The sequence below is a fragment of the Trichoderma aggressivum genome, assembly GCF_033847375.1.
Source record: "Trichoderma aggressivum f. europaeum strain CBS 100526 chromosome Unknown scaffold_054, whole genome shotgun sequence".
Taxonomy (NCBI): domain Eukaryota; kingdom Fungi; phylum Ascomycota; class Sordariomycetes; order Hypocreales; family Hypocreaceae; genus Trichoderma; species Trichoderma aggressivum.
In genome coordinates, this window is record NW_026946420.1 from 1 (window position 1) to 27,295 (window position 27,295).

The following is a 27,295-nucleotide window of genomic DNA, read 5'->3' on the forward strand; positions in this document are numbered from 1 at the left end:
TTATTATTATTATTATTATTATTTTTATTATTATTATTATTATTATTATTATTATTATTATTATTATTATTATTATTTTTATTATTATTATTATTATTATTATTATTATTATTATTATTATTATTATTATTATTAGAATAAAAGTGTTTTTCACTAATCGCGTTGTCTATAATCGCCATTCCCATATACGATGTGGCCTGTTACTAGTCTCATTGTTCTCAAGGACATTTTGGATCCATTGTGCGGATGCAAGACATCCCATCACCGTCACTACTCTAGCGACTTACTGGAAATGTTGATGTGCATGCTTTAAGAAGCAACACACGCACAAGATTACAGTGGAAGCAACTACCTGCGTTTCTAATCTTGGAGGTGCAAGTCTTGGTGTAGGTATGGATGGGACCATGGATTAGTTCCACCTTCAATGCTGTGCTGTAAGCACGTGGATGTACTAGATTCATGTTTATGTAGGGAGCAACCACAATCACCACTAAGGAGCGCAAGGACGGTAAATTAGATGTTTAGAGGGTTCGATACGTACCTAGCATCGGAATCCCGTTAATGAAAGTGGGATACTGGATCCATTGTCTCATGTGAAAGGCACATCGTGCTGATCGGCTTTATAAACTACATCTCGTCTCCACGCGTAAGAACGCTGGCATCGACGCCGGGGGGATTGTATTGGCCAAGAACGTCGCCCAATCTTTACTTTACGGCTCCTAAGCATTTTCGTAGGCACACATCGGAATATAAGACTATAAAACGGGCTCATGGCAAAGCTTCCTCATAGCCGATCTCACGGCCCATCGGCGCATTGGCTCGGCAATCGTACCAGCGGGGCTTGTGTGTAAGCCGGTTGGTGGCGGGTTCCGCAGCTCCATCAGCCCACGCCTTGCATCACTGCACTTGACCTTATGATGTTTGAAGTGGCATGTGCTGGCACCAATCCCTGGGCTTGGCGATATCCCGAAGCGTCTGTGATTGAAGGAGGCGCTCGTATCAGGCTTCTTGTCTTGTGCGTTGTTCAACAAGCCTCATTCTTGTGGCGCCGACGTCGGCTCACTGTATTGGCTTCGCCCTTATAATAAGGTAGTGAAACGGCACTCGCTCGAGCTTCAGCGTGTCCATCCACACCAACGAACAACATCCTGTACAAGTTCATATCCAGCAACGCAAACTCACCACAATGTGTATCGTGCTCTTCACAACGGCTCATCCCGGCTATTCGCTCATTCTCATTGACAATCGCGATGAGTTCATCCTGAGGCCCACGTCGCGGCCGCACTGGTGGACGCATCCAGAGTCGGGCGGCGAGGTTCTCTCATCGCGAGACCTCCAGAGGGCGGCAAAAGGCACTTGGCTCGGCATAACAAAGACCGGAAGCTTAGCTGTGCTGACCAACTACCGGGAACTGGTCAACGATGACGCTGAACACCCGATACACGGCATCAAAAGCCGAGGCCGCATGGTCAACATGTGGCTCGGAGGACTTCCCGATGAGGGTATAAAGAAGGGCGTGGATGAGCTGGTCAAAGACGGCGGCGTTAAAGGCGTAGGGGGCTTTTCTATGGTGTGCGGCAAGCTGAGGCGCAACAACGAAGGCATCGCAATTGTGAGCAATAGGGCCGCCGATGTGAGCGACGTTCCGATAGTCGGACTGGAACCAGATGGCGTCTGGGGTCTCAGCAACACTGTTTACAACGACCCCAACGAGTGGCCCAAGGTGACGACAGGAAAACGGCTCTTGAAGGAAGTGATTCTGGAAGCCGCAGCAAAGAACGCATCCGAAGACGACCTGGTCGCAGGTCTGTTCTCCATTCTCGACACAGAATCCTTGCCGGAGCGACCTGCGGGATCGAGCTTGCAAGAGTACATGAACCTGTTGAGGCATACCATCTTCGTACCGCCAATCGGTGACGACATCAACCATGAGGAGATGCAAAAGGCCGCTGCAAAAGGAGGTATCTTGTGGGCGCATCTGAAGGACGACCTCAAGGCCGTCGAAGAGCTCAAGGCAGAATCAAGGCCGGATGTCACCCCGAGCCCAAGCCCCCATCCGTCCATTGGCTTCGAGGAGGGCATGTACGGAACACAGAGACAGACGGTTCTGTTGGTCGACAATGACGGCAACGTGACTTATGTCGAACGTGCTCTCTGGGATGCCAATGGGAACGAGATTCCTCGAGGGGAAGGAGACGTTGCTTTTCGCTTCAGGGTCGACGGCTGGGACGAATAAAGCCGGGCCGCTTTCTCTTTGTTGGGTTGAATTCGGATGGATTTGGGGAAATACACTGGCACAAACGACGACACGGAGCTGAGGCATATGAGCAAGCGCGAAGGTACAAGGTGGAAGCAATAGATGGTGAAAGATGGTCAACAGTAAAGCTTCGACATATAGGGCAGAGGGAGAGATGGGATATCTTGGGGCTCTTGATACCTCCAATATTCAAAATTAATGCTCGAAATAAACCGATCAAGTATTAGATGCGTCTGCTTTGCGGAATAACTGCGCAACCGAGGATTCTGCCAGTGGGAAGGTGGGTTCTGCCTGGCACCTGACAAAGGTGTCCATCACTCTGCTGTCAGTTGTTGTGTATTTTTTTTTCTCTCTGCATCACTTTACCACACGCAAGTTTGTCTAAAAACACGACACGTTTTGGAACAAAGCGCGTCCTTTGTGGTCTTTTCTTCTTTTCCTGCTGTGGGCTTCTGCCTCCTCCCCTCGTTGTTTGCTGCGTTGCCCAAGAAGCAAACGATCTGATGTTGACCGCGAATCACCATCTATCGTGAGAGTCTTTGATGATATGACACTGGCAGTTTCTCGAGGCCATCTCACCGTCGGCCTTCGCTTTTCTCTTTGAAGTCTTATCTATCCTGCAGTTCATCATCGGCGTCTTGCATGAGCAAGGGCGATCCCCTCCCGATACTCGCTGCCTATCCAAACAACGGCTGTCCGCTGCCATTATCTAAGAATCTCTTTAAGAAGTTGGAATGGTTTCCGAAGAAACTAGATCATAATCGACACAGACACCTTGCTCACAGCTCGTTTCTCAATCATCGCCACTCAATGCTCTCGCCTCCAGAGTTCGCACCAGTAATCTCCTTTGCACCGCAATCGTTCAACCACATCAAGCACGTCATCTTTGACAACCGTTGCCTCCAAGTTGAGTAAAAATGCGAGGACGAGGGAAAAATAGACGGCCCCTCATCTCTGCGCCCATAGGTCCTGTCAAAAACTCCAGAGGTGCCGATCTTATCCGAAGCGAGAGGCTTGTCATTGTTGATGCCATCAAAGACTGCGAAACAGACAGCTCTGGCTCGACTCTCGAAAACCACAGCCGTTTGCGAGCGCAAAATTTGAGGTGCATCTCGGACAGCTTTGACAGTGACGGGTATTTACAAAGCAGCCCTACCGTCGAAAGCTTTGACATCGCTGCCAAGCCAACCATCAAAGCCGGCCCTGATCCAACATCTTCAAAGAAGCTACGCAGAAGCCTGCTATCCTCCACCTCATCCATACCGAAGCCATCTTTTAAAATAGCATCGACGACTACGCCGCTGTCAGTGTCAATTGTCGCCGAGCAGGATGAGAATATTCCTCCCACATCTGATGGATTTTCCCCTTTAGATCCGCCAACACCACGATTGGTCAATAAACTTCCAAAGTCTCGAACTATGAGTGCCCTCCAGGACTTGAAAACATCTATTTCTCGGCCGTCGTTGGCTGCTCGCTCCATCAATACTTCTGCTTTTAGCGGCACATCTGCCAAAATATCTCCATCTTCTACTGCAAAAGCTACAACTCCTCCCCAGCTTTCAAAATTAAACCTCATGCAGCCATCTACGATATCGCTGGCCAAGTCCGTCCAAAGTTGCTCCTCCGAGTCTCCATCTATTCGGATTAGCAACGCACAATCATCCGCCTACTGGTCTGGTCGGTTTATGGCCCTTCACGACCGATTTTCATCTGAAAACCTCGCCGCAGATGCCCGTGAATCTCGCCAATCTCTGGCCGGCTCGTCTTCAGCCCAGGCGAAAACTCCTTATAGCAGCTTCTATCAGCGCACATCTCATCTCCCTACTTCAACCACTACTTCAGCTCTGAGAACTCTCATGACCTCATCTAATACTCCATCTGTCACTGAGGAAGATACACGTTGCCGCCGCGTATTCGATTATCTTGATTCACTTTGCATCACACTCGAAGCACGGCGCTCCCTGCATGCCTGGCAGCAAGCCTACGCTCGTCGAAATGGCCGACCCTGTCTACTTCCAGAAGGTGGCTCCATGGAAGAGAAAGGCTTCATGGCAAAGATTTTCGGTAGCTCGGCCATCAGAAAGAGCGAGAGGCGCAGCTTGACCGGATTGCGGCACGGCTCTTATACTCATGAAAATAAGAGCAAGAGCTTTCTATCTGGAAGCCTTTCTCGGTCATCCCGGGGAAACCGTCTCACAATGTCGTGAGAAATCGTCCTAATTTCGTGTCTCGATTGCTTGTGTTGCGTTTAATCAAAGTGTGGCTCACCGCCCAACTGGTTTTGTTCTTCTTGGCGATGTTTCTTTTTTTTTCTCCTTGTCCACCCAATGAAGCCTTGGGATAATGAGCCTGGGATATACTAATGGCTTTGGAAGCATGTTGGAATGGAACTGGAAATGGGGCCCTGGAATGTATACATGGAAAAATATTGCGTCTAATGGTTTGAATGAAGCTGCTGTTGCTTGAATTGGAGAGATACGAGAGTCACGAGGGTATGGCAAATGATGTGGAACTACTGTATAGAAAAGTCTCGAGGTACTCTAATATGAAATGTTTGATTCATTTGACTGACTTTTTCGTATCTATGCTGATGTTTGTAATAGCACCCATCTGGGAGCTCCGAATGATTTATGTTTTGCTTCCACCTATGCTTTTCATATTTCCACGCGCCAAACGCCAATTCACAACATGTTTATTAATCGCCTCTGCCAGTCGGTGATAAATGGGGAAAAGGCAGAGAAATTCCGTAATAACAAATAGAGAAAGGAAAAACGGAAAGGCTCATTCCGCTCTCTTCCTCGTCTTCAAAAAATCCTTGATTTGCTCGTGCTTATTGGCAAAGAACATGCGCGCATGGTCGTTCTTCCACACCAGCACGCCAATTTCTTCAGAGAAACGCGCGGTATCAAGATAATCCTTGTCATCGGTGAAGTCGCGAAACAGGAATCCGCTCGTCGTCTTCATGCGCTCGTTTTCGAGCTGCCACAAGCGGATCTGGTCGACGACGGTGGGGGGCAAGACGGGCTTGTTGGTCAACGCGGCGGTGCGGTGCATCTGCTCGTGGGCGTGGGCGGCTAGGTAGGATATGATTTGGTCGGCGGTGATGCCAAAGTTGATGGCCTGGCGGATCGACGCGCGGGAGAGACGGCCGGCCACCATGTCGGGGAACCGCATGTTGAGCTTGGCGAAGAGGGCGAGGACTGCGATTTGGAGAGCAGATTGGGTGTAGGCATAGAGACGGTAGTTGGTCTCAATAACAACGCTTCCAGCCTGTTCGCCGCCGCCGCCGCCGCCGCCACCCAGAGGGCCGAGGGACTGCTGCGAGGTCTGGGCGGACTGAGTAGCGGCTGTGACGCCCTCGCTGATTGTCCGTAGACTGTTTCCTCCGCTGGTAAGGGTTGTTGCCAGCCGGGTTGGGAAGAACATGGAGCGCTTATGTTGGGGGATGTAGATGAGGCCGAAATCAACGAGAGAAGGAAGCATATTCCGTCGCTCTTCAGTCAGCGCATTCGTATCGTAGGCTCGCCCCAGCTCCAAGCTCGCCAGCATGAACAGGAACGAAAGCATGTCGACGGGATCCAGCCCTGAGCTCTTGTTATTGCCCAGAACCTCCAGCCATAGCAAAAGCAGTGTCCACACTTGCGCGTTTGCCTCCTGCAGTAAAAAGGTGAAGCCCGCCTGCGTGATGCCCAAGCTCCCGTTCGGCCGCCGGTCGACCAACCGCCCTGCAATGAGAAGCTCCTTGACGCCCTTGTTGGGCCCCGAGCCGTCTCCTAAGCTGCTCTTGTAACCGACACTAGATACAACAAAGTGCAGCACGTCCTCCCACTTCTTGCGCGCGTATCGATCGAGGAACGCCAAGTCGATTTCGGGCGGTATGAGTAGCGAGGAAGGCACACCAAAGGAATTGTGGTTTCCGCCTCCGGTGAGGGCTAGTCGTAGAGATTTCTTGAAGTTTGACATGAGCTGAATCTCCTGCGGTTTATCTTTTGACGGGGCTGATATCTGGACAATGTGAAGGCTTCGCAGGATGGAGAGGGACTGGTCTTTCTTCCTGTGCCACTATTAGACGCTGCGCGATGCCGCCACAAGAGCAGTGCATATCGAACCGTTTGGCTTCCGGCTTCACCCAAGCGTCCAGGTCTGTGAGCGTCATCGGGTGAGGAAGGAAAAGCATTCTCATGACGAATGTTTTGGCCAGGTGAGGCAGCATGCGCCGGAAGATGGCAAACGTTGTCGAGGGCTGCTGGTACAATTTCTTGAATGTCGTACCAGGCAGCCTCTCCAGATATTCGGCGAGGTGAAGGGAGGGATTTATAGACATGTTGGGCGGATGCGAGGGCCGTGAGCCGTCAAAAGGCGGTTATGATGTTTGACGCTGCTGCCTCACGATTCCATCTTTAGAAGTTCACCATCTTGAAGCGCGGCGCGTGAAGATTACGTCACACCTTCTCGGCGCATTATCGGGTAACCGGAGCGATAGCGGATAGCGTCGCCTATCGAGCAGTTGCGCCCATCTCAGTTCCCAGGACCAACGTGTAGAGATAATCGATCAATTGAATCAGTTCGAGGGAAATCATGACGAAAAAGCTTTCTCCTTTCCATTTTACAAAGGCCGTCATGCGGTCCTTCATGGCCGAATCGGGTCTGGAGCCCAGGTATGAGCACAAACTCTCACGAGGGCCATTTACCGAGGCAAAGCCACTAACAACGGGATATAAGACTCCTACACAACCGAGTATGCAAGAGTATCCCAGATTGGCCAGCAAAGCTCAGTTGGTGCTCACAAGGCGCTCTAGTTTCGGTTGATAGATGCCTCTGAGGGTAGAGTTGACTTTGAAGTTGACATCCATAAAGACCACACTTTAAGTTGGCCCCGCTGTATCTGTCAAGCAACCTCACTAACCTCTCCATTTAGAACCGACTCCAAACGATACATGGAGGAACTATAGCTAGTCTCGTCGATCTCGGGGGGTCCCTGGCAGTTGCTTCCACTGGACGGTTCGCAACTGGCGTATCGACCGACTTGAACGGTAAGGACATGCTCTCTTCTCTAGCCGCAAGTGCTCACATCATTGACCTCGTTCGCTCAGTGACCTATCTCAGCCCCGGAGGCCGACCGGGCGATATCCTCAAGGGAACGGCTATATGTGAAAAGAGTACGTTATGACCGACAAATTGAATGGTGATTTGATACTGATTATTTAAAATAGTCGGAAAGACGCTCGCGTACACAACCGTACAGTTTTACAATAGCAAGGGCCAGCTTGCTGCGAGAGGAAGTCATACCAAGCATGTTATCCAACCCCCTTTCTCAAGCGCCATCACTGACTATGAATCAAGATTTGTTTCGGGAACTTTGGGTCCGGACGGGGCGTTTGTAGCCCCCGCGAAGTGGGCGGACGAGGTCGATTAGACGAGGGCGAGGGCGTAGATCCAGCCATAGAGCCTAGACATAGACGGATAATATGAGATTCAGTAAGGCATTAGACTCATTACCTCTCATGTATGACAATTTGTATTTGATATCTTGCATTTTGATTGCATTTATCATCAAAGTCGGTCGTAACGCCACTCAATATGCAGTGTCTCCTTCAGTTTCAAATACATATTATGTATTCAAGACATCCCGAATCGTCTCGTCAATAAACTCTTTACTCTTGCCAAACAAACTGTCTGCATACAAGCTCAAATCGATGAAATGATAACCATCTCTCGCCGTCTGTCCCGCCTCTTTCTCGGCCACTCGCTTCAACAACGCTTGCATCCTCCGCCGACTCTTCAACGCGTCAGCTTTATCTGGTAAATGTATCTTTGCATATAGCAAGAGGAAAGCCGCAATCCCGGCTGCTATAGCAGTCGCAAACGATGTGCCAGATTTACATCTAAGGGCCTTGGAACTGGAGTTATCCAATAGATACACTGGCCACGCCGACTCAATGGCTTCGCCGACCGTCGCCAAGTTGATATCGTGAGACAACGCTGTAGGGCTAAACGGCGATCGATTACCATATGTATCTGTCGCATGAATGGCAATGACATTCTGATCGCGAGCTGGATATGCGCGGCCCAGCTTCCCTCCGCTATTCGAAGCTGCGGCAAAAAGCAATACACGTTTCGCATGAGCATTTGCAAGAGCATCTTCAAGTTCGTGGTAATCATCCATGTTACATGTGGGAAATCCAAATGACATTGAGATGACGTCCACTTCCCAAGTAGAGACTGCATAATTAATGGCCTAAGGTACGGTTTAGAACAGGGCTCGCTCATGGCGAATGTCAACAGTATCTGGAATCGAAGGCTTACCTTGGCAATCACGTTGGACTTCAATAGTTCCTTTTCAGCTATTTTGGCAACAAAAAGTTGGGCATCAGGTGCGTAATCCAGAATCAGACTCGCCGCGAACGTGCCATGGCCGCTCATATCCGTAACCACACGCACGTTTGCGGGCCCATCCTCGCTGAGCCAGTTATATCTGCCTTGAATATTCTCGAAGCGTGCATCAATATATGGATGTTGTACGTCAACACCCGTGTCAAGAATCGCAATTTTGATGTTGGGTAGAATTGAACTCTGGGGAATGAATTTGCCGTAGACGTCAAGATATCGAAATTTCCACAAATGATAGTTTGAGCGCCTGGTGGGCAACATGCGTTAGCAAATCTCTTCACGAGAACCCGAAAATCTATTTTACTGAAGAATGTCTTAATATGCAGCAGACATGAAGATTTTGTGACCATGTCTTCATTACTTACGATTCCTTGGTATGTGCCTCAGAAATGGTTTCGTCATCAAAAAATCGAGAAGCTCGGCATTCGTCATCTGTCGTCGTTGCTCGAGAGGCATTGCGTAGAGATCTAGTAGCACAACATGGACAGACATGTTGACAATTGTCGGAGTATTGGCCAGAAAATTCGCCCGCAGAAGATCGTGGTGGATAACCTGGTGACATAGATCTAGGTCGCTTACCATGACGATTTTGTTGGACATCCTGTGTGTGGCCCTCTAGTACCTCATTTCGAGCTTGCTGTTGTATACTTTGGTCCCAATTTGCAATGTCGATGGTCTTTGCAAACTCGTCAAGATTGTCGCGAGAGATTGAGCTAAAAGCTTGACTTAGTTCAGTCTCTAATGGCTTGACGACTTCTTGATAAATCTTCAATGCCAATGCTTGATTGTCCAGTTTTTTTTCCATCTTCATCTTCCCAGATAGTGGGATCCAGGCATTTCTCCACAGCGTAATGAAATTGGTAATCTTCGGGGATTTCACCTTTACATGCTTCAAAGACTAGACTAACATCAAGATACCTCAATGTAGAGATTGGTGATTGATTATCCCCTGCGATGTCCAAACCATACTGCTTGGCCAAAATATCGAAGGGCACAGCAAAGTACAGTTCCATAAGCATCACTGCTAGTGTGACTAGAAGTGGGCAGTGGTGTACTGGATCATCAGGGTCAAGTTCATCCGGGTCGATGCAGGAAATCTGGCTAGAGTTGTAGTGACTCGCCAGAGGGGTTTGGATGAATGGTTGTAAAGGAACGGACGAAGAAGTTGTGGGAAGAAATAAGACGTGCGAAGAGCTCCATGTAGGTTGTATCCACGGAGTATCGTGTAGATAAAGCACAGCATAGCTGAGCATCACAGTTAGAATACGTTTTGTTCTCTCAGTAAAAGGATGCGATCCGTTCCTAAGAAACTGCTCCAGCGTCACAGGGCTCTTTGCTCTATCGACTAGGAATGTGCTTCTCTCGGATTGTAGTTTAAATATCTGATCGCCCGCGACTTTGAGCTTAAGTCGATGAGCCGCAGGTTTGAGCGCTCAATCGGCACACACAGTTGTTTTAGCCTCATTTGTCTTATCTTGGTCGCCTTTTTCTCTCTTCCGGGTTGCTCTGTTGGGTTGTTGGTTTGAATTTGCACAGCACTCTCTGGTATCTCTTTCACCATGAATACACGAGCCTCCTTCCACCCCTGTTTCATAGAAAGGAATATGTCGAAGTTGAGGCAGTCGTCTGTATCTTCCTCTTTGCATAGAGTATGCTGCAAATATGTACCTAAACGAAGCCGGACCCCGATGTCGTGGGCAGGTATGCATTCGCAGTTGCTACAGGCCACAAAAGCCTTGAAAATGGACTGCGCTGCGCTCCATACGGCGATAGATGCTGAACCAACCGCGTTGGTAGAAAGCTCTTCGTGTGCCAGGTCAGAATGGTTCTCAGGGTACCGTAGTCGAAGTCTCTCTTCACACCAGTCCAACAATCTGATGAACTGGTTGCGTTCTTCCTCATTGGTTCCGAATTTCATACATGATCTGGCATATCGGAGGGTCATATCATAGTCGCCCAGTTTCTGAAGCCTTTCCCAATGTTCATTGAAAATGCGCAATTTCTCATACCGTGGAGCGCTTGTAAATGCTTCATGGAAGGGCGAATCCAGAGCTTCGAACGCAATTGCGGATTCCAAGTGACCCAAAGTTACATGGATGAGATACGCGTCATTTCCATTCACCACCTCGCTGACGTGCTTCCAATGGAAGTTCACGATAAAACAGAGGGCTTTGACGCTCGCGTAAAATAGCTTAAGCTCGCCATGTATTTCCTCCTTCCACAGAATCTTAGCAGCACTCATGATTGTTTCAGATGCTGTAATCAACAATTGAAGACTACTAGGAGTGTTAGCAGCCACAAAGGATGAAGTCATCTCGCCTCTAGGGGACCCTATCCGGATCCTTTATATGATATGGTACTTGTGCCCATTTGGATCTATGTCAAAGTTTGTAATAAAGCAAGTTTCTCATTTCTTGATGTTTGTCCGTGAAGCATCGAAACACGTGCGGGGGAGGTTCAACAATGTGCTACGTGAACAATATCGGACACTTGTCTCTATACCTAGACTTTGCTACATAAGTGTCCGGTCGTATAGTACCTTTACTCAAGACAGATACCCGTGTGCAACATTGCAGAACTTGGGCGGGGTTGATATCACCGCGAGGCCGTACTCGAACGCACGTTGCTCTAGCCGGAGCACTCGCAACGCGGCTCCTCACTTTGAAAAGAGCTGGACCCCAAAATCAGGTCAAATATGACTTCATCAGATCCGGAACCAATAAAGTTGGATATTTCTAATTGTGCCACCCAGTGCCTTGGATCTTTCCAGCAATGCCTCGCTAAAGCAGCATATGTTCATGCTCGGGAGTTGGCCTTGGTGGAAAACCAGCTCGCAAAATTCTCTCTCTGGGCTGCTTGCTTTCAGGTTTTTACTCTAGGTCGAGAATCTTTAGATTACCGTTTGAGAGGGTCATTTGATACCCAAGATGCCATTATCGGAGTTGTGGAAGCATTGGACTACAGCGTTCAGAATTGTAAGTGTATCTCTAACGAATCATTGTCACCATATTTTCACAAATAAGGAATAGAGGTACTGAGAATGACTATTTTAGGCACTCTGATACTTGACACATCCAGTCCAGTGGCATTAGATAGGCCATTGCCTGATGTGAATGCAGACTTCAGTTCAGCTCTTCAAACCATTACGAAACAAATTGCGCTCCTTCACAAGTTCTCAGGCATCATCCGCAGAATAGGCAGAGAGACTCAAGATCTCAACGCTATCACGAATTTTGAGATTAAAGACAACGAGGGACACGACTTGGAACCTTTTTTAAAAGACGACTTTGCTTGGCATATACGTAACCAATTTCCTAGAGTAAGTTGTATCATCCAACAACGCCTCGTCAACACCATGATTTTGCGACTTAAAAAAATTCTCTATCGGACATTTTTCCGTGGTACAACTCTTTATAGAACTGCAAACCCGTCAAATCCCGTGGAAGAATCGCAATTACTTGTCCGCGATGAAGCGAATCGACCTGAAGCGGATACTACGTCTACAGCAGCAGACATCCCTCAAGGTATTACATAGTCTGCAACACAAATAACGACGACGCTTCTTTCTACACGTTTACAAAAAGCTGCAGCGCCATCTAGAGCTTTCACGTTTGGGAGTGCTGTGATAGGTGACTATGGGAACGTCCCATTTCCACTCGCCCCTTGCGATAACATTATGCGAAAATACGACATGTTGAAGAAACAGCGGCAAGAAGAATACAACCTCAACCAAGAAACCGAGAATTCTGATCTAGAAGTAGTCAAAAAATACAAGGAAAATTTAGAAAAAGACTGGAATGAAATTTTGGAGGCTGCAGGGGAAATCGATTGTCCTTTATGTTGCTTAAGTTTACCAGCCCGGGATGTCGTTGATGAGAGCAAGTGGAAGTAAGTCTAATATCAGCAACGTTTTCCCACCACAGCACTCCAATCAACCCCAATTCGTCATGTCTAGGTGCTAAGAATCCCCGCAGGTTACATGTTAAGAATGATATCGATCCATATGTCTGCCTCTTTGAAGGCTGCGACTCACCCGAAGAAGTGTATAGCCATCACGGTGCATGGCTCAATCATATGTCCTCACATTATATGCGATGGCGTTGCGTTTCTGAATCGCACGTAGAATTCCAGAGCATCACCAAGAGCGAATATATTGACCACATGAAAGCTGTTCATCCTGATAAATTTACAGATGCGCAACTCAATGTCCTGGCCACCAGAATTGCGCGACCATCGACTTCTATGCCCAAACCTTGTCCGTAATGTGGTAATAACGAATTCAGTGGCAGTAGGGCCGGCCATGTCGCAGAGCACTTACTTCTGCTCGCCCTCAAATCACTACCCAACTACGAAGAGCACATAGAGGAACAGAAAGAAGTAGAATACCTACAATCCCATTTACCTACATCGAAAACACGGGGCAACAGCGTCATTAGACAAGATTTAAGAAATAATTCCAATCCCATTGTCCGCGCCGCCGGCACTCAATCATCATCTGTCCTGAGAAAAGGAGAAACAGCCATTCACCCCCCTGTCCGTACCTCCCTCCGCCAGCCGCAGCGTCGAAGGAATGAAGCAATTGCGCAAGAGTTGCAGCGGTGGCGAGAAGGGTTTAGTGGTCAACAGGTTTCGTTTAGGACTTCTAACAATGGTCAACAGGCAGCTACTATATTCCCAATCCAGGAAGGTTTATTGAAACAACAGCCAGTCTTCGAAACGGCCTTGCCAACGTCATCGGGTAAGAAGTCGAGCGAAGAAATGGGTAAAGTGAGCAGATTGAAACAATGGATGACGCCACGCGAACCTGAAATAGTTGATGATGGAGCTCTCCTTCTCGAATATCCGGGTGCAGAGACTCCGGCTAGGCTGGCTCATTTCTCGCCATTTTCTCCTACTCCTCGGAATTTTAATGGCTTCATGGACCAACATGAATCTAAAGGGGAAGAGAAAGAGGGCGAGGAAGATGATTCAATAGATGGGGATGAGTTCGAGCTGCCTAGCTTGGCGAAACATGCCATTCAGAGTCATTTAGAGCCCATGGATATAGAAGAAGAGGAAAAGGAAGAGGAGGAAAAGGAAGGAGGGGAGGAGGAGGAGGAGGAGGAAGAGGACACTTGGGAACCTTTTTTTTTTGGACTTGACACACACAGACAGCAGGATTCTGTGTGCACTTTTGTGGATGTATCAAAATTCCCTCTTATCTTTCTTGATGACATACCCTTTCCTTCCTCCTACTTCGTTATCCTTTGCTTTATGATAGATCGTTTCTACTGATATCGCATTGCGGGCGGTTTTTTATTCATAATACGGGTTACATAGAGATAGAACGATCATTTCGCTCTGTACTTGTGCAGATATTTGCCTCATTCTGTTGCCTGTTGATCTTGAACAAGATCACTATTTGTTCTAATTCGGGCACAAAACTACAGAGGATTTCAGGCGAGCATACATTCTTAGTGTTCAGAGGTATTATTGTTGGGCATAACTTTTGTATCTCGAACGGTTTCTTTCTTAATATTACATACCCTCTTGCGAATCTATTTCAATATACCCAAGTATGTGTTACGCCCTTCTAAATTCATGATTGTAGTAACTGTTAAGTGACTAAGCAAATAATAAGATTCCGTCAAAGGCGACAAGAGTTATCTACTACTTGATACATATCGACATACATACCCTATATCTGTTAATTGTCAGTAGAGTGCGCTCTAGTGCCAAGAGATAGAGATAATCGATACTCGAAACAAATAGTAAGGCACTTGATGCAATACATACGACTGCTCAAATGCTCGGCTCAATCTCACTCTGGAAAGAAACGCACGCTAGATCTCGTCCTCGCAATAACTACAGATCCGGGAGACTCATTTCTACATCCATACGGACCAATTGGCTTGACAATTTATCCCGACATAGACACTGGCTGAGGATCTAAAAAGTACACCCCATTAAGTCGGTTGCCGGAAACAGCGAAATCCCTATGTACATTGGTGATCTGGGACGCGCGTTGCAAAGCCTTCTGTCAACATTTCTGCAGCTGTGTAACAAGCACTAAAGGCAAAATGCAAGGTCGACGTATGTACTATTAGCACAGAGAAATATTCTGTGCTTGTCATACGTGATATTCTTGCCACTACGGTTGTATCAAAAGAGGAGCCGGCTGGGTAAGGGGTGCTAGTCTGGATCACTCTGAGCCACCATGATGAGGCTGATGTTGAGGGTTCTACAAGAAGACTATCACTACCCGGCACCTCCGAGCAGGATTTCTACGTTGAGTTTGGAGAGAAGATTGGTGAGAGCATTGCGAGACACATTTGGGATGCTGGTGTGCTTGCATTGTGTGCAATTGCCGAATCATGCATGTTGCCGACGCCAACGGATACAGAGCTCTCCGGATTGAAAGCTTTAAAGGCGTATTCACCGGGCCAAAACCTGTCAATGCATTAGAACTAGAATACGGCGTGGTAATTCTCATTGGAGGCTGGATTGTCGTCTTGCCAAGGACACGGCCACCCCCTAACCGTAGATGTACTATTCTCATGGCTGACTTGGAGGAAGCAGAACGTCGGAGTAGATCAAACATGTCCTGGCTTCTTCGGGCCCGGCAGGAGTACAAGTCCAACACTGCTCCTCCTATAAAGCTTCTGTATGGAAATCACGATTGGGAGCAAGGCTGAGAAGGAGTGTTTGGCCCGGAAGCACAAAGTCACTGCTGAGACCTTGTCCTACTCAGCGACCGCACTTACAACGTGGACATGCTTCCCGCTCTGGTCGGCACGCTGTCCGCGTTGCACGAGTTCAACAAGGCAGTGACCGGCGAGCAGCCGCAGTCTACAAAAGTCTTTCTGGAGACAAAGCCGCGGCCGCCGGCGGCCGCGGCACGCTTCGGGGGACGCGCTGTTTGGCCTCTTATCAGATCAGGGGTGGACGGAGTTACACAGGCAGACGTTGCCACTGCCCGTTCTTGCTGAGACGCAATGCGTGGAACTTTATCTCTACGAAAAGGCGTGATAACAAATACTGAAGCAAACGCATTTGGGGACTTGGCAGTTCCCCCTTTAAGCCGGTACACTTCCGGATACACTTCCGGATACAACGTGTCATGGTTACAGTGAGTAGATATGATTGCTAATCTGCGTCCTCTTGACTGCTGCCTCTCCAAATATTGGTTGAGATTCCTCGACTTCTGTGGTTTATACTTTGCTCTGAGCTGGATGTTACAAACGATACGGAGTGTTTTTGGGGGCTATTCATGAGTGATTTTGAGAATATACCCGAGTATTTGATGCAGTCGCAATGCAAGGGAGCGTCGTTGTCCTGCTGACTCCAGCATTTTTTGGAGTATTTAAGGACCCCACACATGTATATGAATAGTAACACTACGAAGCAAAGAATGAGTTTCGGCCTGTTTAGCCAAAGCAAGGGGCGAGGGCCTTGGGTTCTCTCATGATGGCAGCTCCAAGCTCGTAGCTAGGCAGACGGTGATGGCACTTGGCCGTGGATCTTCCAACACCGCCCGTTGCGTAAAAAATCAAAGATTGCGCCATAAGATTATACGACAAACACATTTAACGAATTCTATACTCCGTAGTTGGGTCACACTGTCATGCTATGTCGGAGTTCCGCACAGTAGATCGCTAAGCGTTGGTTGCCCATCATGGAAGCTGAATAATAACGGTAACCAACACTCCGAAGAGGGTCTGAATAATTCTGACGGAATTGAAAGCACATGCTAGATCACACAAAACAAACGCAAATACCGAAAACACGCAACAGCCACTCGCCCCCCTCGGGAGATTTGCGTTTGTCTTCTTACTTTATGTCTCCGGGCGGCTCCTTGGCCTACGGATGGGTTGTGCGGTGAGGAATGAGCGTCATGTTACTGGATGGCTCCATATCTGCGGAATATTCGATCCACTGGGGCTGCGGAGTTTGACGATTTGATTGCCTTGTCCACTCCGTAAGTAATTGAGATACGATCGTAGCAGAGGTTGGGAGATGCAAGGGATCGCAGCGCCGTTGTTTGCTTTTGACTGTACCTTGGCGGGTTGCGGGTTGCAAAAAACACCGCCGGTCTACACTATACATAATGTTAAGTGATAGGCGGCGGTGTTTTTTGCGCCCCCCTGCTTGGATTTCACGGCAAGATGACGAGGTACTTGCACGTGTAAGTATGAGCGCAGCCATTGCATGTACAGTAGCATTGCTCGGTGATGGTTGGTGATGTGGCCTAATCTTGGCATTTGGGGCTTCAGTGCTGATAATCCTGGTCTTGACTCCTTGTTCACTTGATACCCAAGCAGGATGGTTCAAGGATGTACCTAATCAACTCGGTCTCAGGTGCCAGGGCGATGCTGGAAATGCTACTACTACTACTACTATCTCAAATAGATGCTCTGTATCTGTCCCGTAGAAAGTGTTACTCGTATTTCGTGAAGTGTTATTACAGGGGTAGCGTTTATTCCATTTCTCTGCTTGTTTCTGCCGTGTGGGGGCTGGTATGGTCGATCTTTGAGAGGGTCTTTGCTGCGGTTGAGATTGTGATTGTTTACGGAATTAAGAATGGAATTAAGAATTTATGAGATACGGAAGCCTTGCTCCATCTAGATGCTCCAGACATGGGAAGGGCTGCTGTGCAGTAAGTCGGAATTTCGCCTATCAAAGGCGACAGTTGATGTCCTTCTGTACGACAACGATACGATATTGCGGATAAAGTGAAGAGCGCTCTTTGTGGTCTGGTTCTTTGATGTCACGCAGACATACTTGGAATGATAACTGCCGAGTAGTAGGTAGTGCCTGCATAGAAGCTGGTGTGCTCCCTGTCTTGAGCAAAATGGAGCCACTTGTATACGAGTGAAGTTTTGTTAGTATTAGTAACAAGCGGGATAACGCTGTGCCGGATTGCGCCTCCTTTTGAGTGGGAGTCATCCGGCGAGCAAGTTGGTTGCATATTAACTGACGGCGGGTGGAGGGCGTATTACCAAGGCTAGTGAGAAGAGCCCGACCATTACTCCACGCGTTAATACGCACATGTACATGTTCTCAACCATGACACGCAAACACGGCTGGTTCACCTCAGCTCGCCGTTGAGCATGTTTTCAACGTTGATGCGGAGGGATGGCGGGGGCCTGAGTCCCAAGAATTGCAATTTCCCGCTGAGGCAAGGCTCGCCACCAAGGCGTCGAAATTTTCAGTTCTTGGATCGGCAATCTCAGCCTGTAGGAACCTACAAGTCCAGGGTCGGCGGGTGCCGCGCCCGCCGGCTTGATGAAGGGCCCATATGCTGAACTAGCTCGGAGGAGGCCGAGTTCGTGAGCCACAAACGACGGCTGGGCGTATTAAATGGTGATGCGTACTCGTATGCCGTAGACACTGCGTGCTTGTATGAGACAATCAAACAACAAGTCTTGCTGCGACAAGCACGGGGCGGCTGAAGAATGTCTCACTGTCCTCATGGCAGTTTGTGCATGTCGTATCAGCGCAGACTGAAACGGGGCAAACACCAGACGGCGTGGCCAGCAGGGGCGCGGGCCGCAACCCCCCGGTTGAAGGAAGACGAAGTGGGCGAAAAAAGAAAAGTCAGCGAGCGCCGAGCGCCGCACCCTCCAAGCCGTGAGGCGGGCTTGAAAGTCCGTGCTGGTCTGTTTCATCCCATACCAAAAGATGTATATTGGCACGCGTCCCGTGAAGTATCAGTGGTGCCGTGTTACATCCGGTGACCTTTCCAAGTTGAGAAGTGACAAGAGAGGGGATGTCGCGAATCAAGATACGAGTAGGCGGTGATTGAGCCGGCGTTCCAGGTACTCGCATGTCGTTCGTAGCCGATCAAAGGAGAGTTGTGGATCGATTATATGTACTGTCAGCTCCTACATGATGCGGGCTAGAGATAGAGAAGCGGTAATGTATTGAGGTCGTTTCGACCGCTTCTTGGACCGGAACACAACGAGGAGGGAGCCGTTTGCTTGGCTTCGAGAAGACGAGAAACAAAGACAAAAAAAAGTCTGGGGAGTAAGCTGTTTATCGACGGATTCGCTATGGGTAACTTTCTCATCGACATCTCTCCAGCTGAGCACGACCCTTGCACTCGGGGCTCCGTAAGACTAAAGCTCGGAGTTGCTGAGTCGTTCCAGCACCAAACGCCCCACGATCCTGACCAACCGCAGCGCCACCGGTTGCACACCATGATCCATCGTGTTGCTGGCTTATTGGCTTATTGCCGTTTTGGGCATGCCCGAGCACGATTGATGCCATAGGTCTTTCATCGGATCTTTCACACCAGCGTATAGCAGTTGATTTCAATGTCGTGCTTTAGAAGCACAGAATAACGGAAGCTCTTCAGTTGGATATCCAACAGATTGTCATTGATGGGATCGTCACGGCCAGCCGCTGCAACCAATGGTGCTTTGATGGAACATTCAGCTTTATGAGAGGCTGGCGGCTCTAACTCCGTATTTCCGGTTTCCGGAAATGAACCTTATTAATAATAATAAGAATACTCGTACGCCAACATTTGTTATTCCGGCTCCAAAGCATGAAAGAGGGAGCTGGTCATCTCATCGGCTCCAATATGGGAGAAGAGCGTCAACGTCTGACAGCTTGGCCTGTGGAACTTGTATCGGTCACAGCGATGGAATGCCTGTCGTCAGCGTATTGCCTCCATGGCCAAACATCAACATAGTTGTAGTTTGTCGTATGTAGGTACTCGTATGCACGTACCTGTAGTAAACAACCCGACGCGATACTCATCGTAGCAATGATCAATAGTCCGGCTGTACAAGTACGAGTACAGCAACTTGTAGCTCTCCTGGAATGCTCCACTGCCTCCGGTACCCCCAATGTCTGCATCCAGAGTGGATTCTTGTCGCCGCTTGGCCGGCTTTTACCTGGTGAACGGCTGTAGCTCCGGCTTTGCCCCTCGCCTTCGGACTTTTGACGGTCAGACCAAGCTGTGCTGGCAAACTCGAGCTGCGGCAAGGAACCGCCCTGCATGTGGGCCATGAGTCTGCTGGCCGGCAAGTATGTCAGAGAACTTTGTCCTTGTCCTTGTCATACTGTAGGGCGAGGTTTTGGATGCAGTTATCTGGCCCCAGAAATCTTGGCAGGCCAAAAGATTACCCCCTTGTAGCTCCGCAGGCCCCCGATTTTTTTTTTTGCTTTGCGCTTTTCTTTAGCCGTGAGGAAATGAATAAAAACTCTAGGCATCCTGCTTTCGCTCAGCTGTTGTTTTGATCATCGCTTGGTAACCAATTTTTGGTTGTCATCGAGAGTCTTTCTCTGTTGGGGTTGTTTGGTATCCTCCTTCTCTACTAATATCTGTATTGTGCTTTTTTTTCTTTCGTCTGGTAGAATCACACCGCTCAAGCCCACCGCTTACTCTTTTTGCTTCATCTGATCTCTGACCATACAAACGACCAAAAAAGAAATTATTGCATTCAATCGTCATTAGAACCTCAATTATAATTCTGTGTGGACCTGTTGGAACTTGATCCATACTATACGCCAAACGTATCCTTCGTTCATCCATTCTCGGCGACGACCCTTTTTGGACAACTCTCATACCGACAACGACATTCATCCTTTCAAGCATCTATACATATAGCAGCTTCATACAACTCTCCAAAAAGTAACCGCAATGGCTGGGGAGCAGCCTCCTCTCAAGGAGGAGTCGCTGCCTAGCACGGCGCACTCGGCGACGGCAAAGGACCTTGGCGAGCAGTTGGATTCAAACTCTGTGGAGACTCAGGTTGAAGGTGACCGCTCTTCCAAGGAACTTGCCAGAGTTCAGACGGGCGTCTCTGTTGAGGCAGCTGAGGCTCACTTTGCCGGCCTGCAGCGCGAGTTTACCGGTGTTTCTCGAGCAAGCCGCAAGAATAAGCATCAATCTGCTTCCGACCCTGAAAAGGGAGCCACCGTCACAGCAGAGGATGATGACGTCTCTCTCTTCGACTTAGAGACTGCTCTCCGAGGCGATCTTGACGCCAGCACCGAGGCCGGAATTCGATCGAAACATATCGGAACCTGTTGGGATGGCCTGACCGTCAAGGGCATTGGCGGTTTCACCAACTTTGTCAAAACCTTCCCCGATGCCATCGTCGACACCTTCAACGTCATCTCTCCCGTGCTAAGCATGGTTGGTCTGGGTCCGAAGTTTACCGAGGCTACATTGCTTGATAACTTCCAGGGCGTGTGCAAGCCAGGAGAGATGATTCTGGTTCTGGGAACTCCAGGCTCTGGATGCACCACCTTCCTCAAGTCCATTGCTAACCAGCGATATGGATACACTGGAGTCCATGGAGATGTCTTTTACGGCCCATGGACTGCGCAAGAGTTCAAGCGATACCGCGGCGAGGCCGTCTACAATGCTGAAGACGATGTCCACCACCCTACGCTTACTGTCGAGCAGACTCTGGGATTCGCTTTGGATGTCAAGATGCCCGCTAAGCGACCTGGTAACATGACCAAGACTGAATTCAAGGAACACATCATCACTCTGCTACTCAAGATGTTCAACATTGAACACACCAGAAAGACCATTGTTGGTGATGCCTTCGTTCGCGGTGTATCTGGTGGTGAGCGAAAGCGTGTCTCCATCGCAGAAATGATGATTACAAACGCTTGCATTCTCTCTTGGGATAACAGCACTCGTGGTCTCGACGCCAGTACCGCCCTTGACTTTGCCAAGAGTTTGAGGATTCAGACAGATCTCTACAAAACTTGTACCTTTGTCTCTCTGTACCAAGCTTCCGAGAACATTTACAAGCTCTTTGACAAGGTTTTGGTGATTGATGAAGGGCGACAGGTCTACTTTGGCCCTGCAAAGGATGCACGTGCCTATTTCGAAGGCCTTGGTTTCCTGCCTCAGCCCAGACAGACGACTCCCGACTATGTTACTGGCTGTACCGACGAATTTGAGCGTGAATATCAGCCTGGAAGGTCTGCAGAAAACGCGCCTCACAGCCCAGACTCGCTCAGGGACGCATTCAAGGCGTCGCCTTACCAGAAGATGATTGAAGACGAAATTGCCGAGTACAAGGCAAACCTGGAGCAGGAAAAGCACAAGCACGACGATTTCTTGGTTGCCTTTAAGGAAGGCAAACGTGGCACATCTAAGCGAAGCCCCTACCAAGTCGGTTTCCACATCCAGGTCTGGTCTATCATGAAACGGCAGTTTATTCTCAAGCTCCAGGATCGATTCAACCTGATCGTGGGCTGGAGCCGCAGCATCCTAACCGCCATCGTTCTCGGAACCCTGTATCTCAATCTCGGTCAAACGTCCGCCAGTGCTTTCAGCAAGGGTGGTTTGTTGTTTGTAGCTCTTCTGTTCAACGCTTTCCAAGCCTTCGCAGAGTTGGGAGGAACAATGTTGGGACGTCCACTGGTCGCAAGACACAAGGCATACGCGTTCCACCGACCTTCGGCTCTCTGGATTGCCCAAATATTTGTGGACCAGGCGTTTGCAGCCAGTCAAATCCTTGTGTTCTCCATCATTGTCTACTTTATGACAGGCCTAGTTCGAGATGCCGGCGCATTCTTCACCTTCTATCTGATGATTCTCTCAGGTAACATTGGAATGACGCTCTTTTTCCGAATTCTTGGCTGTGTCAGTCCGGATTTCGACTCTGCCATCAAGTTTGCCGTCGTTATCATCACGCTTTTCATCACTACCTCCGGGTATCTCATTCAGTATCAATCTGAAAAAGTCTGGCTTCGCTGGATCTATTGGGTTAATATTTTGGGTCTCGCATTTAGCTCTTTGATGGAGAACGAGTTTGAGAGAATCGATCTCACCTGCACCGCCGAATCGCTTATTCCATCTGGCCCTGGATATGATGACATCAACCATCAAGTCTGTGTTCTGCCTGGTTCAAACGCTGGCACAACCTTTGTCCGAGGTCGTGACTACATCTCTCAGGGTTTCGATTACCTTCCTGGTGACTTGTGGCGCAACTGGGGTATTGTCATGGCGCTGATTGTCTTCTTCCTCTTCCTAAACGTACTCCTTGGTGAGATCGTTAAGTTTGGCATGGGTGGAAACAGTTTCAAGGTTTACGCAAAGCCCAACAAGGAGCGAGAAGAACTGAACAACGCATTGGCTGAGAAGCGTGAGGCGAAGCGCAAGGATCGATCCAACGAGGAAGGTTCTGAGTTGATCATTAACTCGACCAGCGTTTTGACTTGGGAGAGCCTCAACTACGATGTGCCTGTTCCCGGCGGTACCCGACGTCTTCTCAACAACGTTTTTGGATATGTTAAGCCAGGTGAACTGACCGCCTTGATGGGAGCGTCTGGTGCTGGAAAGACTACACTCCTCGATGTCTTGGCAGCTAGAAAGAACATTGGTGTCATCTATGGCGACGTTTTGGTAGATGGTGCCAAGCCCGGAAAGCAATTCCAACGATCCACCTCCTATGCTGAGCAGCTCGATGTTCATGAGCCCACTCAGACAGTCCGCGAAGCCCTTCGATTCTCTGCCGAACTCCGCCAACCCTTCGAGACCCCCATCCCCGAGCGCCATGCCTATGTGGAAGAGATCATCTCTCTCTTGGAAATGGAGAACATTGCCGACTGCATCATTGGATCCCCCGAAGCTGGCTTGACCGTCGAACAGCGCAAGCGTGTGACCATTGGAGTTGAACTTGCCGCCAAGCCCGAACTGCTCCTGTTCTTGGACGAGCCTACTTCCGGTTTGGACAGTCAGAGTGCCTTCAACATTGTCCGTTTCCTGAAGAAGCTGGCTGCCGCTGGCCAGGCCATTCTCTGCACGATCCACCAGCCCAACGCCGCGCTTTTCCAGAACTTTGATCGTCTTTTGCTGCTGCAGCGAGGAGGACGCACCGTGTACTTTGGCGATATCGGCAAGGATGCTGCTGTTCTGCGCGCCTACCTAGCACGCTATGGTGCCGAAGCTGCCCCTACCGACAACGTTGCAGAGTATATGCTTGACGCTGTCGGTGCCGGAAGCATGCCCCGAATTGGTGACCGTGACTGGGCTGATATCTGGGAAGACAGCCCTGAGTTTGCTCATACCAAGGATGTCATCATTGAACTGAAGCGAGAGCGCATGGCGGCTAACCAGGCAAGCCCCGGGATTGAGAAGGAGTACGCCTCTCCTCTTTATCACCAGATGAATGTCGTTGTTCGACGCATGTTCCGAGCTTTCTGGCGTTCGCCCAACTACTTGTTTACTCGTCTGTTTGCCCACATTGCTGTCGCCATCATCACTGGTCTCACGTATCTCAACTTGGACAACTCAAAGGCTTCTCTTCAGTACAAGGTCTTCGTCATGTTCCAGATCACTGTGTTGCCCGCCATCATCATGTCGCAGGTCGAAATCATGTACGCCATGAAGCGCGCGCTCTTCTTCCGCGAATCCTCGTCCAAGATGTACTCGACCTCTTCGTTCGTCACGGCCATCATTCTCGCCGAGATGCCTTACTCCGTCCTCTGTGCGGTCTCCTTCTTCCTGCCCTTGTACTTCATGCCAGGCTTCCAAACCGACCCCTCGCGTGCCGGTTTCCAGTTCTTCATGGTTCTCATCACAGAACTGTTCGCCGTCACCCTGGGCCAAGGTCTCTCCGCGCTTACTCCCTCACCTCGTGTCTCCACCCAATTTGATCCTTTCATCACCATTGTGTTCGCTCTCTTCTGTGGTGTTACCATTCCATATGCGCAGATGCCCAAGGGTTGGCGTGTCTGGCTCTACCAGCTCGATCCCTTCACCCGTCTCATCGGTGCTTGTGTTACCACTGCACTCCACGGACTCGAAGTCGTTTGCAAGCCCAGCGAGCTCAACAGATTCACCGCTCCTAACGGCACAACATGCGGCGACTACATGCAGCCTTTCTTCGAAAGGGGTGCCCCGGGATATCTCGTTTCCAACAGCACCTCGGACTGCGAGTACTGCTCATACAAGGTTGGCGATGAGTTCTACACTCCATTGAGCTTGAGCTTTGACCATCGCTGGAGAGACTTTGGCATCTTCCTTAGCTTCGTCGTCAGCAACATCATCATTCTCTATCTAGGTGTACGTTTTCCTCATCTGCCATATTACAGTTCGTTCCAGTTTGCTAACTTTGCTTCTTTAGAGCCGATTCGTCAACTACAACAAGAGGTAAAGGGGAGGGGAAGGATGTTTGCGACGACTTGCATGTCTGCACATGTTTGATTTGAAGCATGTGGGTGAAGGAATTTCACACCATCTTAAAAGTTTCCAAAGTTATCAAGAACCCATGTTTTATGCTTTCTAGAGGCATTAGATCTGGAAATTAAATGAAGTCAATTAGATGTAAATAATTTAATAATGAAGAAAAGAATGAGTTCAATATATTGGTCGAGAACTACCTACGTGTCCAGTAAACGTGTGGCTTTTCATTTAGTTCCCAATATTTGCGAAATAGAAGGGACGCATTGCTCTATCCGCTATCTAATGGAGTGAAAATGTCTTTGCTGTGAATCTCTAACGTTGGTTAGATATCGGTCACAAGAATATTAACTTGTAAAGACTTAACCCGATTTAATTATAGTAGCTAGCTATAATTAACAACAGCATTCACTCAACCATGGAAAAGTCCTAGATTACTGTTACAGAAGTCCCAAGGCAGATGGAGATGGCTAGAACGTGACAAACGAAACACTCGTCGACAAAATGCCGACTTCACACCAAAAGCTCGAAATAACTTGTTCTGGTTAATGTATCAGAGTCCATTAGAGAATACTCAACATTCTGCGTGTGATGCTCCATATCGTGTGCCAATATGAAGGACTTTGACGAGAGATGCCAGGCCCAAAATTACAATAGCTCAGGGGCTAGACCACCGACTTACACCAAAGAGACAGGCATAAAAGTCTTGTTTCACTCTATCGAGTCACAAACCAAGCGCTTAGAACTAGCCACGCAAGGGGAGGTGAGAAAAAGCCAGACCGCAAGATGAATAAGTACATATATTTAGCAATATAAGTACTCAATGAGCTCATCAAGTAGGTAGTGCTTTCATAAGGGAACACCTGTTTACTCCGTAGCCAGCACCTAAATTTAACTATAAAACTATAGTAGCAGTTACTCAGCAGTTACTGTAAAAATATAGATGTAGTAGGAATTACTTGATAAACATAAATATAGTAGTAATTGCTAGAGAAATATAGATATAGTAGCAGGTATAAAGAAATATAGATGGGTGTTTATAACCTTCCTTGTCTCTGTTTTCCCGTCCGCCGCTTGCCACGCTCAAACCAGACGAGAAAAAAAAGCAGAGTCCAAAAGGACAAAAGCTCCGAGTCATACTTACACCACCATCACAGAACCACCAAATGACGTTGATCAACCATCCAGAACAACACCCATACTGACTCAGTTCTTTCATGTGCTCTCAGCCAAAGACATCAATGACATCAGGTGATTGACCCAGACGCTCACCTCGGGTTTGACGCTTCCAGCCCAAGGCAGACTCGGACTGCTAACCCAGCGGTGAGCCACCCCAACCTGAGGCGCAACTCATTACCGTAATCCACGATTCCATCTACTCAATATCATGACGGTCAACAAAACGTCGTCTTTCTCCAATCATATGCCAGAGAAATCCCTTAACAGCAACCCAGTGCGAGACATCTTTGCAGTCATCCCACCTCAACCTCGCCATGGACAACGACGACGCATCGCCACAGTTAATCGTACACCCCCCATCCTATCCTATATCCAAGAAATCACTACTCTAGCACGGAATGGCTGGGAAAATCACACATCAAACAGGCGCCCAATGACCAATAGTTCCAATATCCCAGTAGGCTCCCACAAAAGCTCAAGCAGAAAGCATCCAATCTACGCGCTCCAACCCTCTTACACGGTGACTCTTTTTTTTCTTCTTCTGACGATCCTCCCGCCTCGCGTCACATTGAAAAGACGGAGAGAGGAACGGTGGCACGTGAACACGCTGACGCGCGAGTTCGCATCAAAGAGAAGAAGCGCGCAGAGACGCTACGAATTACGCGCGACGCCATTCGCTGGGTTTCCCTTTTTTTTCCCTCGCCACCTATTTTTGGCGCATCTGAAACTGACCATGACTGCTGCCTGTCTTAGCCTCGTTCACGTCTTCTTCACGTCTTCCTCCTACTACTACCTTTTTTTCTCTTTTTCGCCTCACGACGCGGGTCTTTTTGATGCCTTCGCGTAAAGAAAAAAAAAAGATCAAGGCTTCCAAATACGCGCGTCTTTTCCCAACCACCCCCCCATCCATTGCTTGGCTAAGAGCACGTTTTAGCACCCTCAAGGGAGGAGGGGGCGTGACAAAAGTCGCCTCTCGTGAATCCCATTGCTAGAATCTACATGGAATTTTGCTTTCCTGGTTGTGTGTTTTACGCGCCGTGTTTGATAGCAAAGCAGGCAGTGTAAGTCTGTCTGTGACTCACTCAACCCCCCTTGCCTTGCCTTGCCTCTCTCTCCAACCCCAGCCATCGCATTTGTTCGCGTCCCGAGAACCTGGACCTCAAACATTTGGAAAGCTCGCAACTACCGGGTATCGTTCGCACTCAAGGTGGCTGATCAAGCAGGGTGTACCGAGTATGGAGTATGGAATCCCCGTTTTGTGCCTGATCCGGCCCTCCGTTTGCCAAAAGTCATTGCGTCATGCTTTGGATACCTTTTTGTCATCCCCGTCG

General features: G+C 48.8%; 8 protein-coding genes across 8 annotated transcripts; 6 read left to right on the forward strand and 2 right to left on the reverse strand.

The window, feature by feature from the left end:
• Positions 1-1,186: 1,186 nt before the first annotated feature.
• Positions 1,187-2,236, forward strand: Triagg1_9475 (uncharacterized protein; the record flags this gene model as incomplete). The annotated part of the gene is made up of 1 exon (XM_062904436.1): positions 1,187-2,236. One exon carries the CDS (start codon positions 1,187-1,189, stop codon positions 2,234-2,236), a length of 1,050 nt encoding a protein of 349 aa, XP_062751512.1.
• Positions 2,237-3,067: 831 nt separating this feature from the next.
• Triagg1_9476 (uncharacterized protein) lies at positions 3,068-4,464 on the forward strand (the record flags this gene model as incomplete). Its single annotated transcript, XM_062904437.1, has 2 exons — positions 3,068-3,168; positions 3,243-4,464. 2 exons carry the CDS (start codon positions 3,068-3,070, stop codon positions 4,462-4,464), a joined length of 1,323 nt encoding a protein of 440 aa, XP_062751513.1.
• Positions 4,465-5,038: 574 nt separating this feature from the next.
• On the reverse strand, positions 5,039-6,581 carry Triagg1_9477 (uncharacterized protein; the record flags this gene model as incomplete). The annotated part of the gene is made up of 2 exons (XM_062904439.1): positions 5,039-6,311; positions 6,367-6,581. The coding sequence occupies 2 exons, from the start codon at positions 6,579-6,581 to the stop codon at positions 5,039-5,041; spliced, it is 1,488 nt and encodes a 495-aa protein (XP_062751514.1).
• Positions 6,582-7,298: 717 nt separating this feature from the next.
• On the forward strand, positions 7,299-7,673 carry Triagg1_9478 (uncharacterized protein; the record flags this gene model as incomplete). The annotated part of the gene is made up of 2 exons (XM_062904440.1): positions 7,299-7,416; positions 7,471-7,673. 2 exons carry the CDS (start codon positions 7,299-7,301, stop codon positions 7,671-7,673), a joined length of 321 nt encoding a protein of 106 aa, XP_062751515.1.
• Positions 7,674-7,868: 195 nt separating this feature from the next.
• Positions 7,869-10,889, reverse strand: Triagg1_9479 (uncharacterized protein; the record flags this gene model as incomplete). Its single annotated transcript, XM_062904441.1, has 7 exons — positions 7,869-8,495; positions 8,564-8,894; positions 8,952-8,961; positions 9,013-9,199; positions 9,270-9,360; positions 9,566-9,892; positions 10,096-10,889. The coding sequence occupies 7 exons, from the start codon at positions 10,887-10,889 to the stop codon at positions 7,869-7,871; spliced, it is 2,367 nt and encodes a 788-aa protein (XP_062751516.1).
• A 1,434-nt stretch (positions 10,890-12,323) lies between these two features.
• On the forward strand, positions 12,324-13,921 carry Triagg1_9480 (uncharacterized protein; the record flags this gene model as incomplete). The annotated part of the gene is made up of 2 exons (XM_062904442.1): positions 12,324-12,535; positions 12,931-13,921. The coding sequence occupies 2 exons, from the start codon at positions 12,324-12,326 to the stop codon at positions 13,919-13,921; spliced, it is 1,203 nt and encodes a 400-aa protein (XP_062751517.1).
• Positions 13,922-15,000: 1,079 nt separating this feature from the next.
• Positions 15,001-15,615, forward strand: Triagg1_9481 (uncharacterized protein; the record flags this gene model as incomplete). The annotated part of the gene is made up of 2 exons (XM_062904443.1): positions 15,001-15,290; positions 15,378-15,615. The coding sequence occupies 2 exons, from the start codon at positions 15,001-15,003 to the stop codon at positions 15,613-15,615; spliced, it is 528 nt and encodes a 175-aa protein (XP_062751518.1).
• Positions 15,616-20,276: 4,661 nt separating this feature from the next.
• On the forward strand, positions 20,277-24,759 carry Triagg1_9482 (uncharacterized protein; the record flags this gene model as incomplete). Its single annotated transcript, XM_062904444.1, has 2 exons — positions 20,277-24,668; positions 24,730-24,759. The coding sequence occupies 2 exons, from the start codon at positions 20,277-20,279 to the stop codon at positions 24,757-24,759; spliced, it is 4,422 nt and encodes a 1,473-aa protein (XP_062751519.1).
• Positions 24,760-27,295: the final 2,536 nt, after the last annotated feature.